The sequence below is a fragment of the Tiliqua scincoides genome, chromosome 4 (genome assembly GCF_035046505.1).
Source record: "Tiliqua scincoides isolate rTilSci1 chromosome 4, rTilSci1.hap2, whole genome shotgun sequence".
NCBI lineage: Eukaryota > Metazoa > Chordata > Lepidosauria > Squamata > Scincidae > Tiliqua > Tiliqua scincoides.
The window spans coordinates 13,703,087-13,717,907 of record NC_089824.1 but is presented as its reverse complement, the minus strand read 5'-3'; the positions used below and the strand labels follow the sequence as shown (position 1 = coordinate 13,717,907).

The 14,821-nt window shown below is 45.6% G+C and overlaps 1 protein-coding gene across 2 annotated transcripts in view; it reads right to left on the bottom strand.

Moving 5' to 3' along the window:
• Positions 1-14,821, bottom strand: part of WASHC5 (WASH complex subunit 5) — a 37,489-nt gene that overhangs the window by 10,947 nt on the left and 11,721 nt on the right. For both annotated transcript variants that reach the window (XM_066623844.1, XM_066623845.1), the window contains exons 10-21: positions 14,311-14,438; positions 13,619-13,748; positions 9,032-9,144; positions 7,547-7,713; positions 7,116-7,191; positions 5,598-5,708; positions 5,354-5,494; positions 4,415-4,495; positions 2,825-2,926; positions 2,363-2,542; positions 849-973; positions 59-221 (exon numbers count right to left, since the gene is read on the bottom strand). In XM_066623844.1, coding sequence (XP_066479941.1) covers positions 59-221; positions 849-973; positions 2,363-2,542; positions 2,825-2,926; positions 4,415-4,495; positions 5,354-5,494; positions 5,598-5,708; positions 7,116-7,191; positions 7,547-7,713; positions 9,032-9,144; positions 13,619-13,748; positions 14,311-14,438 — 1,517 coding nt within the window. The remainder of the gene's footprint in view (positions 1-58; positions 222-848; positions 974-2,362; positions 2,543-2,824; positions 2,927-4,414; positions 4,496-5,353; positions 5,495-5,597; positions 5,709-7,115; positions 7,192-7,546; positions 7,714-9,031; positions 9,145-13,618; positions 13,749-14,310; positions 14,439-14,821) is intronic.

Sequence of the window (14,821 nt, the reverse complement as noted above, 5' to 3'; positions counted from 1 at the left end):
CCCCAGACACTTTATCAATTGTTTCTCTGACTCCAGATACTCTATAGAAGTGAATTACCTGAAGTTCTTTCACGATCATGAAGCAGAGGAGCCTGTCTAAACCATTTAAGCCAAAGGTGCCCAGAGTGTCCTGGATCTCAGAAAACAGGCGGCTGTTGCTCACCTCCTGATGAGTTCTCATATCATACCAGGTGTTCAGCTGATCAATGTAACATGAAACTCTGATGGGAAACAACACTGGCACAATTCAGAAATCAAGCACAGGTCTCTTCTCTGGAAAAGCCGTTATGTTTGATCCGTCTACAAGGGACTGGCCACCAGTTAAAGATGGCATCAGAATGTAGGAACACTTGCAAAGGAGGGACACCAAGTATCACTATAAACCCTGTGCTCAAAATCATGCAAATTACTATGAGGGCTGAGCAGAAATGGGTGTGTGCACACATTTTTTGCAAAAAGCTTCCCTCCCTACAACATGTATGCTCCATTTCAGCAATTGTGGGGGGGGGGGGGGAGAAGAGGGAGATGACTGCACAACAGGACTAAGTATCTGTGCTCATAAGACTGGAGGCAGGAAGCATTGCCCTTACTTTGTCCTTGATGACATTATGCAGTCACATGTGCTATACAATAAAAATTGAACGTAAACGTCAGAAAAAAGAACTGCTACAAGCAGCTTGCAAAATAAAAAAAGCAAGCAGACAAGGGGGCTTTCATGAAACTTTTGTGTTCCCCCAAATTTCCCTCTTTGGTGGACAAAAGTTTGCCACAGCCTTAATGAACATGGAATTCTGCAAACGTTATGCATTTAGAACTATCCAAACATGCAAGTCACATACGATACTCACTTTGGGTCAGTGATCCGCAGAATTTCTCGGCAGAGACGACCAATAAATGTAACTGACTCATCCACAGGTGCAAATTTGGGTATTGGGATATGGGTGGACTGGTAGATGCTTTGCCAGTCCTGAATCTGAAAGACACATGTCAAAATAATTTGAAGGGCTACCTCTGAGAAAGAAAAAGGTTCAGGCTTTACAGTTACAAACCACGTTGCTTTTAAAGTGATTCCATCACATGTCTGCGCATGAGAGAGTATCCAACTGCTGTTCTTGCAGTGTCAGTTCCAGGGCACGCAAACTCAGAACTATCTCATGCTGCATCTGGCGAGGGACTAAACCACCCTCTGGAGCTGGCCCCTCATGTTCTGCTGACTTTCAGTTATTTGAAATGGTGGCTGAGGGTGGGGTGAAGAAATTGCAGGCTACTTCCATGTTTTCCGTAACTTCGTAACAAAGCGGTGGTGTCAAAGCTAACATGATAGAAAACGTTCACGGGGATGGAGCTCTTTGTAAGGCCTGTTATCTTTCAACAGGCAGGACTGCAACTGGGGAGGGTTCTCAAACTCAAGGGGACCAAGCATAAAGTCCCCTGCCCTTACTCTGGAGCAAGCGATAGGAGTAACTCACAACCTGACAGCTGCCATTACTGAAAGATAACACAGGCCTACAAAATTGAGGGTCAGAAAAGTTTTTCCCAAACTTTATGGTGGTTTGATATGAATTTGGGGTGCCGATTCAAAAAACGGCATCCGTTTTGCCCTATCACATCTAGTTTTGGAGACATGGCACAGCCTCATTAGTGAATGGTTCAAGCAGCTTCCTCATGAGGAAGCCATGGTGTAGGCTTCCTCATGAGGCAGCTGCTTGAACCCTTCACTAAAGAGGCTGTGCCGTGTCTCCAAAACTAGACGTGATAGGGCAAAACGGATGCCAATTTTGTAATCAGCAGCCCACATATGCCCAGGAATTGGTGTAACGTTTAAGGAAGCAAAATGTGTGTTGGCCTGTGGAATTGCTGCTGCTTTTTAAAAATTGTTACAAAAAGAGAACCCAAATACAAGGGCAGCACTCAGCACAGACATGTCAGCAACAAGAGGAAGGGACAAAGCAAGTGCAAAAATAAACCCAATGCATTTTGAGCTGCAGTCTGCTCTTTGCCAGGGATAATACCCTGAAACAGGGGTGTCAAACTTGTTACATACAGAGGGCTGACGTTAGCATTCATGGTCCCTGCTGAGGGCCAGAACTGACATCATTAAGCAGAAGGTGATGTCATTAAGCAGATGATGGCCAGAAATAAGCACTTTGTTCTCACACAGAAACTCATTAGCTGCAAATGACAGAAGAGAAAATGTGCAAATCTTGTTCATATTTGCAAGATATGAAAGAGCCCAATAATCATGCTGGGAGAACCCAATTATAATGGGGGCCATAAAAATGGCTTCTGGGGGCTGCATTTGGCCCACAGCCTTATGTTTGAAGCCCCTGCCCGGAAACCTGTCAGTCAGCCCATCCCATACCTTTGTTCTGAGGAAGTTATTGCACTCTTGCTCCACGTTGTAATTGATGATTCGCGACACTTCTTCTTGCCAAATCTTCAAGCCGTAAATATTGACATAATCCTGGATGTACTCAAAAGAGCGGTGGAACCCATCCATGGTAGCGGCCATGGCTTTCAGTTTGGGCATGAGTTCACTGGGCTGCAGGAGCAGGGGAAGGACATGTCACTGTTAAATTTGCACAAGGCTGAACATTTTTGCAATGTGTGTTATCCCTTTGTACAGAGCTGCAGGGCAACCGAAAACGGAGTTTCAATTTGAAAAGAAAGCACACAAGGAAATAAGTTACAAATGGAAGGGTAAAGAGGCCTCCATATGCTGGTATAACTGTCTGAACAGCAACTGATCACAGTTGTCTCAGGTCACATTGATGTATGAAAGTAAAGTACAATGGGGAGAAGTGAAGAGAAACTTGCTTGACACCTTAGCCCTTGGGTTGAAGGTGAGTCCACGGTGCAGAGCGAGGGCCACCCTTTTTACTAGTTCTTTCCTTATCCCATCTTCTAGCAGCTGCTTTGGGTCCACCTGCCAATATAAGACACAAGTCTTATGTACAAGAAATTGTGTCTTCAGTTGCAAATACAGTTGCGTATTGTGGGTCTATTTCATTTTCAGGGGTAAAAAGTGCGCTTTTGAGGAAGGGAAGCATTCTCTTCCCCCCGCCCCGCAACCATCACCATTGCAAAAGTTTGCTTTATTTGCTGGGCTGTTCCCCCCCAACCTGCTGCTTTTATGGGGGTGATATTTTTCTTCTGGAAAACAGTCACATGGGTGATGCCAGCCCTAACTCTGAATGGGCAAATATTCTATTCTGAATCATGAAAAAAAAAACACAGAAAAGGGGCATATATCACTGCTAAAAAGTCTTCACAAAGGGCTGAGTTGCAAGGATAGAACCTACTTAGGGCCTAAATCCTAACCAACTTTCCAACATTGATATAACTGTGCCAATGGGGCATGTGCTGCATCCTGCAGTTGGGTGGCAGTCACTGAGGCCTCCTCAAGGTTACGGAATATGTGTTCCCTTACATCAGGGCTGTATTGCCCTTGCCTCACAGGTGGAAAGTTGGTTAGGATTGCATCCTAGGTTTCTTGTCTTCCGTTTGCTACACAAGGTGCCAACAGAGGCTTGGGCATGAATTAGGGAGTCCTAAGACTCAGGAATTTGAGTTTAGCTATAGAGGTGTTTGGCTATATAGGTCTTGGGCACAGCTGTTCTCATAAGCAAAGCTTCCACTGCTTGGTGTATTTCCTATATCCTACAATGTGGAAAGGCAAGTGGGTCTGTGGCTTAGAAGAAAGCACATGCTTAGCATGCAGAATGTCCCAGAAGGACCTCAGCATTTTCTGTCGATGGGATCCTTGCAGGAGGGCTGGGAGATACCCCTGCCTCAGCTCTTGGGGAGTCACTGCTGATCAAAGTAGATAGGATGGAGTGAGAAGTTTCTGGGGTCTGACTCCATATAAATCAGAGGTAAAATCTAGGTAGGAAAGACAGCATGTGCTGGATTTACGTGGCTTGGGGCCCAATCCTATCCAACTTTCCAGTGCTGATGCAGCCTCAATGCAATCCCGAGGTAAGTGAATAAACATTCCCACACCTTGAGGGGGTCTCCATGACTGTACCCCCACAGCAGGATGCAGCACCCGTCCCATTGGCACAGCTACATCAGTGCTGGAAAGCTGGATAGGATATGGCTCTCAGTCTGCATTTGCTGTTTACAAGTGACCCATTTCAGATGAAGCCACTGACCCTACATACACAACACTGCACAAACCTAAGACCTGTGGAATGTATTTCCAAATAAACATGCTTGGATTCATTTGGGGGGTGGTTTTATCACAGCTTAGTGGCTCCAAATCCTTGATTTTGCCCACCAAAAATGCATCCGTGGCAGTAGAGCCAGGGAAGATCCCTGTGAGCTGCTGCTGGCCAAGACAGACATGGTTGATGGTCCTCATGCCACCTGTCTAAGGGGCCATTGTTCAGTCTGCTGCAATGGGAAACATTACCTTAATGATCCCGACCAACGTGGTTTTCATCATGAGGATGCCTTCCGTAAAAATCGAGATTGCATGTGTGAGCTTAGCAACCTGTGGCAGAATAAAGAGATGTTAGTTGCGAAAAGGCTACAATTGTGGTGGGTAAAATGAGCAAGGAATAGAGACCTGACTCCTCACTGCACAATCACTAAAATACATTTTTGTCTTGTCATCTGGAGAAACTTATGCTGTAGCGTGACAAGCTGCAGGCCATCAAGCCAAGCACAGTCCACTAGTCACATATGCCGGCTCATCAATTGATAAGGGTCTTCTTTGCGTTCCACAGGACTGCAGAAGGGCTTTTAAAGCACCTAGAAGTTACAGCGTGGAAGGGCAAGTGGGTCTGTGGCTTAGCAGTAAAGCACATCATGCTTAGCATCCTGAACATCCCAGAAGGACCTCAGCATCTTCCGTTAATGGGCTCCTTCGGAGGGGGGCTAGAAATACCCCTGCCTCAGCCCTTGGGGAAATACTGCTGATCAAAATAGACATGATGGAGCCAAAGTTTAAGGGGTCTGACTTGGTATACAGCAGCTTCATATCTAGGCCTGCACAATACTGAGAAGCCATCAAAAGAATGAGGGTCCTTTTATGGCATTTATGACTCTTGTCCTCCAGGTTAATTGCACTGCAGAGTAGTTGCCTTCTTGTTATAGTCCCACACTGGTGATAGCAGAAGAACCTTAATGGAGGAGAGTAGGCCCACATGAAAGTGCATTCTTACAAAATACAATCTGCAGCCCGGGGCAGAACTTGGCTTCTTAAGAAGCTCAGGCTTAGTTTTCAAAGCAGGGAACAACACAGATACAAGTAAATCAAGGCCTCTGTAATGAATGGCATGGCTATTAACAATGTGAATTTGTATTCCCAGTTCTTAAATGTCTTTATGCTCTTAAAGGGTAGACGCACCTCATAGCGTGGTCCGAGCTGGGCATAATCTCTTAGCTTGTCTTTGTCCAGGCGGGTTGGCACTTCAATGATATCGTGAATTTGCAGCTTGATAATCTTGAGAAGGGATGTAAACATGCTTTCTGGAATGATCTGCAAAACCTTTTGTCAAAATGAAACAAGACACACAACAAATAAATGGTTCACTTTCAGAAAGTGTTTCAACAGAAAATATTGAATGGGATCATTAGGATCTGTCTCCTACCTTCCTCACATAGGAAACCAGTTCACCAGAGTAATACTGCGATACACTGAGTAGATCAGGGCTGTTTGCTTGATTGATACGAAGCAGCGGCATATCAAGAGCTGAAGCCAGCTAGAAAAAAAGGAATGACAACTCAGGGCCCAATTCTATTGGGCCTGAGCCAGCCCAGCACCAGTGTGCAGTGTTGCAAACGTGCTGTAAGGCGTGCCTGTGACACTGACAACTGGGCCAGCTCCGGTGCTGGCTCAGTGTGAGCCCACACTGAGATAGCGCCGGGAACAGGAGTGAGGACTGCCTCCCAGAGCTCCAGGCAAGTACTGGTGGCAGACTGGTAAGCTGGGGCAGGGGGAGGCGTTCCGGGGCAGGGGAGGGAGCAGGGCAGAACCAGAGGAGCTCTGCTCTGCTGGATCCGTAACCCTGTATTGGGCCTGCTGGCCTGACACAGAGCTGCTTTACTCTGTGCTGGCAGAGTTGAGTAGCCCCATTGTGGGGCTTCCTTCCTTACCCAGGGGGACAAATGTGTTGTTTGGCTGCTACTGCAGCTGTTTCAGCGCCGCTGTAGCCCTGGGCACCTGTCCAGCTGCTATCCAGTGAGCTAACCCTGCCTGTGGCCAGCTATGGAAGAGGATAGATCCCTAGTCGTATTTCCAGTTGTTTCTCAAACATACCCTAGGGAAATGTAGAGATGGGCAGAATGGTCCTGGTTTGGTCTGGAAACACTCCAGAATGAAACAGCTTAGTACTGCTGCCTGGTGCAGAGTTGTCGAACCGCTGGTTGGTTTTCACCCTAAACCCCACGCATCCCATGAGCTTAACGGACTGTGGCAGGGCAGCACCTTACTGGCTGGGGACTGCCCAGCTTAAGGTGGGCGGTAGCTGCCCAATGAGATGCAATGATCTCTCCCATTGTCGGAAGCAGCCCCTGGCGCTACGCTCTACGCCAATCGAGAAACTGCTGCTTCCCGTGTTGTGCGGACGCCATATGGCGAAGCTGGAGTGTCCTCTCCAGTGCGCGATTAGTACTAAACATTTAGAAATTAATGAGAATGCTGAATTTGGTCCAGAGTGGATCAGGCCCCTGGCTCTGCTGGGATTCCTGTACCTATTGTGGCAGGGTCTGGATGTTGTTGCACAAGCGCATCTCCTCTAGAGATGCTAGGAACAATAGGAAAAGTACCACTGTGTATTCTGCACACACAGCCAGTACTCCCTCCTTCCCTTGGGCATGGGTGATGAAGGGGAGGGGGTGGCAAGGAGGCCTCCAGTACATGATAGGCTGAAATCAAACCATTTTGAATGGGAATGGACTCCAGAATGGACTGAGCTTTAATCTGAAATGGACAGAAAAGGATGGGAAACAAACATCTCATGATTCAACCCTCCTGCCCCAGACCCATTTCAGAGCTTGCTGTGTCACTAAAAGAGCTTCTGTTCAGAGTGCCAAACCTTGAATCACTCTGGATTTGGGCCAAATACCTGGTTCACGTCTGTTCTGCTTAAATCCCCTTTCTTGCTTACCTTTAAAAATGTGGCCCTGAGTTTGGTTACCATAGATGGGTTGGCCCTTATACTTTCTTGCATGATAGATGTGAAACTGGAAAGGGAAAAAAAATTCACGATCAGAGTTAGCACTTAAAATGGTTACTCTAGGGTCTAGTTGTCACCATGGTAGGAAACCACTTCTTGCTACAAGTGGGGGCTCACATGAATAAATGTACCCTCATACAAAAAAATCCTTCACATAGAAAATTAGCAGGGGGGGAGAGAAGGATTTTAGCCTAATCTAACAGTCTAGTTTTCTATGTGGGAAGACTCTATTTTGTATGGGGGAAGATTCAGTAAAGTCCAGGCAAGTATAGCCAGGTAGAGGCGTGCCACGTAGGTAAGAACTACTGCTACATTTACTTGATCCAGACTGGTCAAGGAATGGAAAACCTCTGGAATCATACCTGTCAATTAGTTGCCATGCATATGAAAGATCACCCACAATCTGCATAGTGATCAGAACTTCTTCTTTAATGTTGATCGTTCGGATCATCTGATGAAGAAACTTGCGAGAGTCAGCAAGAAACTGGCAAACCTGCAGGTTGGACTCCAGCTGATGAAATTCTTGAACCTGCATCCAAATTTAGAATTATTAGGAAAAACAAAAACCCCACAAAGCGTGAAGACGTTCTAAACCCTAATAATTTATTTTATAAAGGGAGAAATTATAATATGTATGCCCTAAGGAAGTGGTTTTCAAATGTTTTAGCACTGGGACCCACTTTCTAGAACAACAATTTGTTGGAACCCACCGGAAGTGATGTCATTAACTGGGAATGACATTGCCATGGTCAGAAGTGACATCATCAACCAGGAAAATTTTTTAACACATCCCTACGACAAATTTAATTAAGGCCCAAATCCCAATCAACTTTCCAGCTCTGACTTAGCTGTGCCAATGGGGCATGTACTGCATCCTGCAGTTGGGGGGCAGTCATGGAGGCCTCCTCAACATAAGGGAATGTTTGTTCCCGTACTTCAGAGCTGCACGACCCTTACCTCAGTGCTGGAAAGGTGGTTAAGATTGTGCCCTAAGTAAGTTAAAAGTTTACAATAAGTATAAGTTTAAAAATTTATTTAAATTAAAGAAGAAACCCTTCTAACCCCCCCTTTTTTTTTCAAATTTCCCAAACATCCCAAAGGCTGCAATCCTGTCCATACTTATCCAGGAGTAAGTCCCATTGACTATCATTATTAAAAGCATATACATAGCTTTTTAAAGTTACTGATCAGGAACGTTTCCCCAAATGCAGTCACATACCATGATGATAACAAGTCTAATATATTAAAAATAAAGCACACATTAAAATGAATGGGAACCCATCTGAAACTGACTTGCAACCCACCCACAGGTTGAGAAACACTGCCCTAATGTTGTAACCATTTCTGTTTTTAGATGGAAATCTGTTGAACTTTCTTTTGAACCTGGTTGCCCTGTAATCCGTGTTATGTACCCTGCTACAGCTCTGTCCCCTGGAGGGAGACAGACTGGAGAAAGTAGCTCCTCCAACTGTTCTTAAGGACTGTTGATTTACAAAACCACATCTAGAGAAGGAACACTTCCGAACTCTGTCCTCAAAATTACAGAGAGGTGTTTGTGTTGGTCTGTTGCAGCAGTAACTATATTGAAGAGGCCTGATGATGTGTGTCCCCTCCGCCTTTCTGGGTACAGCAGTGCACAACGGCATCTCCTGTTGACTGTAGTGGGTGTCAAGATTCACATAAGAGGAGACAGTAATTCAAATGATGGCATATATATCATGTCATGCATGTGCAGGTGATTCTAAGGCTCTTCATGTCTGATCACATGACCCTGGTGTCCAGTAAGGCAGAAGTTATGCAATCAAATGGCATTAAACATCAACTCCCCACCGCAAACTCTGTCTTACCTCTTCCAACGCTTGTATCAACTGCACAGTTTTCCTGCCCGCAGCAGTGGAGTCGTCATAATTTAGAGACATTATTTGTTTAGAGATTTCCCTGAACCAGGCCTGCAGATTTTCTGTTCAAGCAGGAAAATGGGCAGTGGGGAAAGTAGATTTTGAAAAATTAGTTGTACTTAAATTCACAGATAGATGTATCAACATAAGAACATAAGAACAGCCCCACTGGATCAGGCCATAGGCCCATCTAGTCCAGCTTCCTGTATCTCACAGCGGCCCACCAAATGCCCCAGAGACCACACCAGATAACAGGAGACCTCATCCTGGTGCCCTCCCTTGCATCTGGCATTCTGACATAACCCATTTCTAAAATCAGGAGGTTGTACATACACATCATGGCTTGTACCCCATAATGCATTTTTCCTCCAGAAACTTGTCCAATCCCCTTTTAAAGGCGTCTAGGCTAGAAGCCATCACCACATCCTGTGGCAAGGAGTTCCACAGACCGACCACACGCTGAGTAAAGAAATATTTTCTTTTGTCTGTCCTAACCCGCCCAACACTCAATTTTAGTGGATGTCCCCTGGTTCTGGTATTATGTGAGAGTGTAAAGAGCATCTCCCTATCCACTCTGTCCATCCCCTGCATAATTTTGTATGTCTCAATCATGTCCCCCCTCAGGCGTCTCTTTTCTAGGCTGAAGAGGCCCAAGCGCCGCAGCCTTTCCTCATAAGGAAGGTGCCCCAGCCCCGTAATCATCTTAGTCGCTCTCTTTTGCACCTTTTCCATTTCCACTATGTCTTTTTTGAGATGCGGCGACCAGAACTGGACACAGTACTCCAGGTGTGGCCTTACCATCGATTTGTACAACGGCACTATAATACTAGCCGTTTTGTTCTCAATACCCTTCCTAATGATCCCAAGCATAGAACTGGCCTTCTTCACTGCCGCCGCACATTGGGTCGACACTTTCATCGACCTGTCCACCACCACCCCAAGATCTCTCTCCTGATCTGTCACAGACAGCTCAGAACCCATCAGCCTATATCTAAAGTTTTGATTTTTTGCCCCAATGTGCATGACTTTACACTTACTGACATTGAAGCACATCTGCCATTTTGCTGCCCATTCTGCCAGTCTGGAGAGATCCTTCTGGAGCTCCTTACAATCACTTCTGGTCTTCACCACTCGGAAAAGTTTGGTGTCGTCTGCAAACTTAGCCACTTCACTGCTCAACCCTGTCTCCAGGTCATTTATGAAGAGGTTGAAAAGCACCGGTCCCAGGACAGATCCTTGGGGCACACTGCTTTTCACCTCTCTCCATTGTGAAAATTGCCCATTGACAACCACTCTCTGCTTCCTGGCCTCCAACCAGTTCTCAATCCACGAGAGGACCTGTCCTCTAATTCCCTGACTGTGGAGTTTTGTCAGTAGTCTTTGGTGAGGGACCGTGTCAAACGCCTTCTGAAAGTCCAGATATATAATGTCCACGGGTTCTCCCGCATCCACATGCCTGCTGACCTTTTCAAAGAATTCTATAAGGTTCGTGAGGCAAGACTTACCCTTACAGAAGCCATGCTGACTCTCCCTCAGCAAGGCCTGTTTGTCTATGTGTTTTGAGATCCTATCTTTGATGAGGCATTCCACCATCTTACCCGGTATGGATGTTAGGCTGACTGGCCTATAGTTTCCCGGGTCCCCCCTCTTTCCCTTTTTAAAAATAGGCGTGACATTTGCTATCCTCCAATCTTCTGGCACCATGGCCGTTTTGAGGGACAAGTTGCATACCTTAGTCAAGAGGTCTGCAACTTCATTCTTCAATTCCTTAATAACTCTTGGGTGGATGCCATCAGGGCCTGGTGACTTATTGATCTTTAATTTATCAATGAGGTCTGAAACATCTCTTTTAACCTCTATCTGACTTAACTCCTCGGTCAGGAGGGGCTGTTCGGGCAGCGGTATCTGCTCGAGGTCTTCTGCCGTGAAGACAGATGCAAAGAACTCATCTGGTGTATAAGAACATAAGAACATAAGAACAGCCCCACTGGATCAGGCCATAGGCCCATCTAGTCCAGCTTCCTGTATCTCACAGCGGCCCACCAAATGCCCCAGGGAGCACACCAGATAACAAGAGACCTCATCCTGGTGCTCTCCCCTACATCTGGCATTCTGACTTAACCCATTCCTAAAATCAGGAGGTTGCGCATACACATCATGGCTTGTACCCCATAATGGATTTTTCCTCCAGAAACTCGTCCAATCCCCTTTTAAAGGCGTCTAGGCTAGACGCCAGTACCACATCCTGTGGCAAGGAGTTCCACAGACCGACCACACGCTGAGTAAAGAAATATTTTCTTTTGTCTGTCCTAACCCGCCCAACACTCAATTTTAGTGGATGTCCCCTGGTTCTGGTATTATGTGAGAGTGTAAAGAGCATCTCCCTATCCACTCTGTCCATCCCCTGCATAATTTTGTATGTCTCAATCATGTCCCCCCTCAAGCGTCTCTTTTCTAGGCTGAAGAGGCCCAAACGCCGTAGCCTTTCCTCATAAGGAAGGTGCCCCAGCCCCGTAATCATCTTAGTCGCTCTCTTTTGCACCTTTTCCATTTCCACTATGTCTTTTTTGAGATGCGGCGACCAGAACTGGACACAATACTCCAGGTGTGGCCTTACCATCGATTTGTACAACGGCATTATAATACTAGCCGTTTTGTTCTCAATACCCTTCCTAATGATCCCAAGCATAGAATTGGCCTTCTTCACTGCCGCCGCACATTGGGTCGACACTTTCATCGACCTGTCCACCACCACCCCAAGATCTCTCTCCTGATCTGTCACAGACAGCTCAGAACCCATCAGCCTATATCTAAAGTTTTGATTTTTTGCCCCAATGTGCATGACTTTACACTTACTGACATTGAAGCGCATCTGCCATTTTGCTGCCCATTCTGCCAGTCTGGAGAGATCCTTCTGGAGCTCCTCACAATCACTTCTGGTCTTTACCACTCGGAAAAGTTTGGTGTCGTCTGCAAACTTTGCCACTTCACTGCTCAACCCTGTCTCCAGGTCATTTATGAAGAGGTTGAAAAGCACCAGTCCCAGGACAGATCCTTGGGGCACACCGCTTTTCACCTCTCTCCATTGTGAAAATTGCCCACTGACACCCACTCTCTGCTTCCTGGCCTCCAACCAGTTCTCAATCCACGAGAGGACCTGTCCTCTAATTCCCTGACTGTGGAGTTTTTTCAGTAGCCTTTGGTGAGGGACCGTGTATGTATGAACTGCAGTATGTATGAACTGCATCTGGTATGGTGCAGTACCCCCAATCCACAAAGTTCCCATCAAGCAGTCCCAAAGCAAGTTCCCCCCAAAAGTTTTTAAAGTTACACAAGCACCAAAAATGAAGCATTAACACACAGCATTTCCTTGTTGAAGCCCAAATCCCCCCCAAATGTTTTTAAAAGTTACAGTACACAAACATCATAAGGAGAGTTTTAAAATAGCAGAACAAAATTCTGCAGACAGTAGGGTGCAGGTTCAGATGCAGCCTGCAATCCTATACACTTTCCTGGGAGTAAACACCATTGAAGAAAATGGCATTTACTTCAGAGCAGACACGCACAGGGTTGTGCTTGCAGTCCCCAAACACTAAGGTGGAGGCAGTTTGGTAAACAGACAAATTTCCACCCACCAATTCACAACTCTTCTGTCTTGTGCTGGTGATTTTGCACAGATAGGCAGAAACCACACTGTGAAAGAACAGAAATGGCTTCAAAAAAGCAACCAAGTGCTGAAAGCAGTATCAGTACCACAAAAAACCATCATTTCCGGTTCCAGTTTAGAGCTACGCGAATTTTTTTAAATCACAGATATCTCCAGAACGGAACCCTCGTGAATAATGAGTCTCAACCTGTACACTGATTTGCAGTGCTTAGCATTATAAATGGGAGTTTTGGGCTCATAGAAGCTCAATGTTTTGTAGTACAGTTTAGGAATTACTAGATTATATAAATAGAAGAGCATCTGCTTTGCATGACAGTAGGTTCAATCCCCAGGATCTCCAGATTGGACAAAGGAAGATTCCTGTCTGAAACCCAGGACAGCTTCTGCCACCTGTGTTGACAATATCGAGCTAGGAGCCCAATCCTATGCATGTCTACTCAGAAGTAAGTGCCATTAGAGTTAATGAGGCTTACTCCCAGGAAAGTGTGGATAGGATTGGGTTGTAGGTCAACCAGCAGTTTGCCTCAGTGCAAAGCAGCTGCACAAACCCAAAAACACCCCCCCCCCCATATAACTATCACTACAGATCTTTGCAGGGCTATAAGTTGAGTGATAAAGCAGAAGACAGAGCACCTGCAGAAGGTCTCAAATATGTTCAATTATAGCAGCACAGGTAGCAAGCCTTCAAGGTCTATCTGCCCAAGACCTTGAAGACCCACTGCCAGTCAGACTGCACACAACTGGGCTAGATGAAACTCATGGTTAGACTCTATGCAAAGCAGCTTATTGCAACCTTACTGCTTCAAAACAAAAATTAAATGGAAAAACAAAAAAGCTTGCTTATACTTTTTGCATTTCCGCCAGCTTACCATTTTTCTCCACTCTGGTGAGGGGCTTCACGCCTGAAAAGACATCTGCCAGCTCCGCCATCCTTTCTGACCCTTCTTTTTTGTAGCTTTCCCATTTTGCTTGCTTTTCAGAGAGCATCTGCTTGAACATCTAGTGGAAAGGCAGGGCCTCCTCAGTTTAAACAGACTAATCTATCATGGCTAGATTTAACTCAAACCAACCTACACAACTGGAGGTTGGTCTTAGCTCAGTGGAAATGTGCATACTTTATATGGGGCAATGACCTTCTCCTGAGAGTCACTGCCCATCAAAGCAGGCAAGACTGGGCTAAATGGGCCAATTGTCTGTATAAGACAGCTTCATATCTTCAACTGCAAAAATTCTACTGCATCAGCTATATGCTTAAGTGCAGATTGCTTTGGTATAGATTGCTCTACAGTAGGAGTTCTTACACTGTGGTACAGGGACTACCAGTAGCCCTTGCAATATTTACAGGTGGTCCCCAAGCCTTTGTTGAAAGTATAAGAAAATACTGAAGGCTTGGAGGGTTTCTTTAAAATTTCCATTGCTATAAAGGAATCCAACCTTAAAAGTGAAAAAGAAGCTACAGCGCTTATAAGCAGCTGCAATGGAAACTTCAGAGAAAGGCCTACAGTGTGCCTGGTTCTTTCTTGCATTCTGGAGAGAATAAAATATCCAGGTGTTACATTACCTCTTTCAAGATGAATTCAAACTGTGCTGTATCCAGAAGAAGCTGGAAGAGGATTTTGGGGTTGTATTTGGAATCTGTTAGAACTTGGTCCTTGATTTGCCGAAGGCGCTTGTTACTTGGATCGCAAGCTGGACAAAGGAAAAAGTGAGGACTTTCTTGAGAAGCAGGGAATGCATTTTAAGCTGCTACTGTGAATGAATATTGGTACTGCCATGTAGAGTTAGACCAAAATGTTAATTAAACTCAGCAATCCACTGGCAACACTATCTAGCCAGAGGCCTCAGAGAAGCTCAGATATAGGCCCCCAAGGCAATGGTTTTTCCCTGTTATATGTACCAAGCATTAGTTATTCAGAGACTCATTGGCCCGAATACGGCAATTTAAATTCAGCTCCATATGGTCAATAGGCATTGATAGATCTGCCTCTATGATAGACCATCTGCAAACATAGTGCAACTCATAGTACAAGTGGTGCCTCGGTATCTCCGGGGGATCTGTTCCCGGATCTTCC